We start from the raw sequence: 6,029 nt of genomic DNA, 5'->3' as shown, positions 1-6,029 counted from the left end.
ATGGATGAAAACCGAATAAATCTCCCGACTGATTCTGAGTTTAAACTTGATAGGATGTTCAAAATTATCAACGCGAAGAATGTACAAAATTATGATAAACCGGTAAATTCGTAAAGTATGAAAACATAAGTTAGTAATAAATTAGTTTCATCATAATTGCACATATCTGCTTGATAACAACATGCAAATGTCATTGGTCCTCTACAAATACTAAGGTTCAAGGGTCACAAATTGCTGTAAGTATTCAAGTAACTATTTTCTGTGTCTAATTTAGTGTAATCATACAGTTTTGAGTTTACGTTTGCATTAATTTTTATTTCATCTCGGCCCGGTATTCAAAACTAGCTCAATTAGTGCTCTAAATATACAGTAACTGCTCATATCTCATCGTCTAACTGATCAAAAATGTTCCCTATAAGATTATCATCATCATCAATATCCTTCTCATGCAAAACGTCACTAATCATACTGTCGGTAGTTGACAGTTTGAATCCTAGCATTGCTTCCAACTTGAGAGATTGTCTTAAACATTCGTCTGTAGTGATGGGAGATTCCAGTAATTCTTCTGACTCTATTATCTGCGGAAATTGAAGGCTTATTCCCAAATTCATATCAGTATGACTAAACCTAGTAATAATGTTATTGTCACTTATTGAGATGATAATTTGTTTTGCATATTATAATCAGAATAAAGACTGATTTGATAGCGCTACATCATACAGAGTACTGTATTATTTTATCGACGTCTCGAATGAACTGTTTACCGTGAGGATGAGCCGCTTCAGCTCAACTCCGAATTGTGAATCAATCTCATCCTCTGGAGTTTTCAAAAGGTAAGCGTCCAATCCACCGCATTCTGCTATTCTGGTTACCGCATAATCAGTGGTTCCAATGTGATATGATTCTCCCGTTATCTGAGAAAAGTGATCCGACATTAGTAAAGAGTGGTGATCCTCCGAAATCTGGTGCACAAGAGAAATCGGAGGTGGTGCTTGAACTAACTGCTGATCTCAGATCTGAGATAATTAAACGCAACTTCATGAGTACTGACTAGACAGCCGGTCGGACACCGAAATTTAAATGACATGATGCGCGCGAGAATTTTGGCCATTTCTGCGCGTAATTGTGCGCAGCGAACCTACTAAAACTTTCTCCGCCGCCTACATAACAGTACAAGAGACCATGTGTTCACGTCAAGAGATTTGCCCCACTGTCACAAACGACTTGAAACATGAAACTTAAGGGCCAAGGATGGAGGACAATATATTGTGTACAGCGGTCACATGCAATATACACTGAGCAACAGGTCAAACTCGTGAGTAATTCTAAAATTTAAAAGCAATTTTAACTTTATGACGTGAGATTAAAGTTCAGCGTGGATTAAAAAGGAAGTAAAATGACTTTTGAATGCAAGCAGTTATCAGTTATCTAGATTCTAACCTCAGATTTGATGGTCCGCTTATCATTGAAACCTTCTGGGACATAAGGAACCGTAGGAAAGTAACTCACACTGAAAATAATCAAATCTGTTTTAAGGAATTCATCGTTATAAACACCAATCATGCAACAAATGGTAAAATCTGATGCAAAATTCATTCTCATCATTAGAATCACCATTAAAATACATTTAAATTATGTGATGTAACTTACAAAGATGCAGCCCTCCAGTTACCGAACGGTATTTCCATATGAAACAAGCCCTTCTCACCCTCGATAACCTGGAAATCACCAGGAACGCTCCTTATCCGAGATTTGTGTATGGGAATAGTTTTGGGTACAGAGGTGTGTCTGCTGTCGGAGGATTTATATCGTAGGTTGGTGAGGGATATTCTGTGTTTACAGAACAGCCGGGGTTTTAACATTGTTCTAGTGCAAGGTTTAATTTAATGGTTATTGTTATCGTTTGGTTGTGATTATTATAGGGGAAACTAAACTAATGCTTTAAATACATAGTATTTTCAATGATTCAATTATGATTTAAGTTTTACACAATTAAATGAAGAAAATTACAAAATAATGATTACAAATTGTTCCTATAACCAAACAGTACAACAATGGCAATACAAAATACACTAAGAATTAAACCTCAGATGTGCTAATAAACTAAAACTAAAACTAAAAATCAGAAGATAATGAATCTTCAAATCAACATTTAAAACTGATACAGCTAACTTCTTCATCAAACTTTTTTTCCAAATCAACATTTAAAACTGATACAGCTAACTTGAGGAAGCTTCCTCATCAAACTTTTTCTGATATAAATGATTTAAATAAATATTTATTCAAATAAATATTTCAGAATAGATACTGCGTTTGCGTTGTTCACATTTTTTTAAATTCACGTTTACAATCGAACTCTGAAAGGTGCTCCAGGATTGTAGAATTTTTTACTATCGCTGATATCTTTTGAAAAGATACCAAATGCCAAGGAATATAGTACAATACCTGGTAGTTGATTACCATTTTTCGATCATTATCCACCATGAATTTGAACTTATCACTGATTCTTTGGAGATTTCTTTAGATTTTTCATTCGTTATTTCTCCATATTTTCTTCCTCCTCTTATCCACAGAGCTATTTTCCTTAAAAGCTTTTAAAAATGTGTTTACCCTCAGCATTCAGTACGCTTGTAAAACATGAAGCGAAAGTTTTTAGAACATTTAATAACATCTCCAACGGCGTTTAGACAAGAATTCCTAACAAATAGAGGATATTTGGGAAGATGAGGTTTAGAAGCATCAAAAATAATAAAGCTATGAATTTTACTAGGCAAAGAACTATAACTAGTACTATATCCCTTCATTTCATCGTGTGATTGCAATGATATACATGAAGACTCATTTCCAGGAGAGAAGGTAAGTTCGTAGAAAGATTTCTCGATATCGCCATTAAATTTACCATTGAACTTTTTTAGAAGGTATATTTTGCCGGGCATCCTTTCTACTTTCATGTCCAATACATCATCCTTTTTACTTACATATCCAATACATTGGTCTGAATGATCATGAGAACACGTTAGGTCGGTTATATCAGGAAAAATTGTTATGACACTTGGTAGCAGAATATTTTCTTTATAAACCAAGGGAATCTTCTGAAAACATAATGTGTCTATGAGCTGCTTGATTTTGTCCTTCTGAAGGGGATTAGCTAACGCCCAAAGCATAATTATTTCAACCTGTCCACATCCTTCAAACCTTTCAGAATAGATACTATGATTACTGTACCTATTCATCTTTTTGTATTCACGTTTACAATCGAATTCTAAAAGATGCTCCAGTATTGCACAATTCGTTACAATTGCTGATATCGTTTGAAAAGATACCAAATGCCAAGGAATATCGTACAATACTTGGTAGTTTGTTTCAGTACAGTGCTCCAAGACTAGCCATAATAATTTAAGGCTGGGGTAAACATCGTAAACCGGAAGAAACCTATCAATTATAAACTTTGTCATAGAATATTTGTTCGTGCAAAAATAGTTGATAAAAGTCTCTCGATCATCGTCCACCATGAATTTGAACTTATCACTGATAATTGATTTCACGTCATCATCAGAGATTTCAATTCCTTTGTCTCCATCTTTCCTCTCTCCTCTCATCCACAGAGCTACTTTACGTAAACATTCATCATTGTCAGAAGAAAAGGTTCTGAATACAGAAATGCTAGTCCCTGATCTACTCGTAAAACGGGTATTTCGTTCTGGAACCTGTTTCATTGAATCCCTTACCTTCTTAAGAACAGCTTTCCTCGAAGAATCAGGGAGATTTGGTTGTTCCAAAACAAAATCAAATACTGCATCCGATAAATAATCACTTTCAATTAAGTGATATTGAATACTCTCCATAATGGAACCAAAATTGTGACATCGACTGGGCTTCGATTCCAACCAATTTACAACTAAATCGAACACACATTTTTCTGGAATTGTCAGCTTATCTGATGATGTGATCGATTTTATTGCAAAGAAATCGAATTGTGAGATCATATCAGGCTCTGAAATTCTATCAAGCAGCTCAGAATCAAGAAGCTCACAACATGTATCAGATAAATCAGTGCACCAAATGGACTGAGCAAACTTCAGAATCTCCACAAATCTCTCGCAGCCTTCACCTTTCTTTATGTAATCTACAAAACTTGGTCTGACATAGTCCATTATCCACTGAATAGAATAACATTTGGCAAACTTGTAAACAATTTGCATGTTTTCCTCAACAACATCAAGCTTGCCAGTATAAAAACTGTCCACTATCTCAGAAAGTAAATGAAAGTATTCCGAGAATTCCGGTACAACTTCAATCTCAATTAAATCAGACTGTTTGTTGTAAGCAACATCTCCAGAAGTTAAAAGGGAACTGTTAAGTTGTAGGGCTGTTTTGTGGACAGGAATACGTTCAGTGCCCACTATAATGCAGCTGTCTGGGGGCTCAGTTGAAGGTAGGGATTGAAGATTATTCAAAACCTCTACCTGCCATTTTTTAAAAGACTCGCGTCTCTCAGCTGGTACTGTCATAACATGAATCCTGAATAAAGATGCTGATTATTTCATATAAAGTCATAATTTCAAATATTAACCAAGTCATGGTATTCATATTTCATAGCCTTATGAATGCAATCATTAATTTCGGGGACTACAATTTAACTGTTTAACATTCAATTGATTGAATTATCAACTATGGTAGGCAGGAATAAAACTCTTTTTAGCAGAATGAACTATGATGTGCATATGAATTGAACAAACATTTCAACTTACAAAAGTATACTAAATTCAACATACAGCCATACATTATTGTGCAAAAATTATTAAAAGAAATCAATATCAATAGCACACGTTATAATTAACAATTTACACCACCAAAACATTAATTTTATGTAAAACTAATTATAAGAAAACGTTAGGGATCCTAGATATGAAAGTTGGCTGTTGGGTCCCCAGATCGACCTGAAAGCTTATTTTCCAAATAATGGCGCTTGCCTAAAAAATTTAAGAAAGTCGATTCCGGCTTAATTTCATAATTACAGTATGCTATAAAATATACACACTTCTCGACATAATGTCGCATAAATTCAACGTCACACTAAAAATATACAACAAAATGTTCAATACGCACCAGAAATTAATACCTATAAAATTAGCCCAATAAAACGTACTCCATGTCTATTTTCCAATGTTGAAAACTTAATAATAACTAACTTAACAGTAATTATATAATGTCAGCTCATGCCAATGTACAAATACAACATAATAATATTAATTATAAGTAACAACAAGCACATTTGGGGCTAGATAAAGAGCTAGCAGACCAGTAACACATAATCTCTTCTTAAACCATATTAATGTCTACCTGCACGCGTAATGTTACTTATATCTAATATTTGAACCAACCTGTCATGATTTAGAACCAAGTTACCGTACATTAGGAATGATATCAGTTCTACATCAGCCTATTTCCCCCCTACCAGCTCCAAACTGCCCCCCCCCCGGCCCCCCTACCAGCTCCAAACCCCCCCCCCCCCCCGGCCCCCCACCCTATCAGCAATCGCTGCAAACCAGTCCATTTAAACCCTAGACAGCTCCTCCTCCAACCACTCAGCAGTCAGGTCCTCACTACATCTCAGCTCATAACTCTTAGTAGCATCTATCTTCCCCTCAACCCCTGGTTTAGAAGAGGAATACAGCATTCTCATTTCCGGTTTTGCGGAGGGGGGAGTGTAGAATACAAAGCACTGAGGGTAGGAGACCCTGCCGTCGGGGTGGTTCAGCACGTAGCTGATGAGGAGGTAGCGGGGCTCTGCGGTGGGCAGGTCGTCTGCTATGTCCTCTATTGTGGTGTCCTCGTAGGTTTCTTCTAGTTCTACGGTCAGGGTTTTAGCGCTGGCTTTCATGGTGATGGCGCCGATGTTTTTGGCTTTGCGGAAACGGAATTTGCGGGCAACCCCAGCGAGTTCGGGAGAGAGTTGACATACTTGGGATGAAGTCATTGTTGCTAGAAACTGGAGATATGATGGGTTTAAAGATTGAGAAATATTG

General features: G+C 36.3%; 2 protein-coding genes across 2 annotated transcripts; both read right to left on the bottom strand.

Moving 5' to 3' along the window:
• Window positions 1–91: 91 nt before the first annotated feature.
• LOC134817298 (uncharacterized) lies at window positions 92–1,862 on the bottom strand. The gene is made up of 4 exons (XM_063826433.1): window positions 1,651–1,862; window positions 1,441–1,510; window positions 765–914; window positions 92–578 (listed from the first exon to the last, which is right to left on the bottom strand). The coding sequence occupies exons 1-4, from the start codon at window positions 1,860–1,862 to the stop codon at window positions 378–380; spliced, it is 633 nt and encodes a 210-aa protein (XP_063682503.1). The 3' UTR covers window positions 92–377.
• Window positions 1,863–5,557: 3,695 nt separating this feature from the next.
• LOC134816873 (glia maturation factor gamma-like) lies at window positions 5,558–5,980 on the bottom strand. Its single transcript, XM_063825874.1, has one exon. The coding sequence runs from the start codon at window positions 5,978–5,980 to the stop codon at window positions 5,558–5,560; it is 423 nt and encodes a 140-aa protein (XP_063681944.1).
• Window positions 5,981–6,029: the final 49 nt, after the last annotated feature.

This window comes from Bolinopsis microptera, chromosome 6 (assembly GCF_026151205.1).
Source record: "Bolinopsis microptera isolate Bmic1 chromosome 6, MBARI_Bmic_1.0, whole genome shotgun sequence".
NCBI lineage: Eukaryota > Metazoa > Ctenophora > Tentaculata > Lobata > Bolinopsidae > Bolinopsis > Bolinopsis microptera.
The sequence above is the reverse complement of the archived record's forward strand: the minus strand, read 5'-3'. Positions and strand labels throughout refer to the sequence as shown.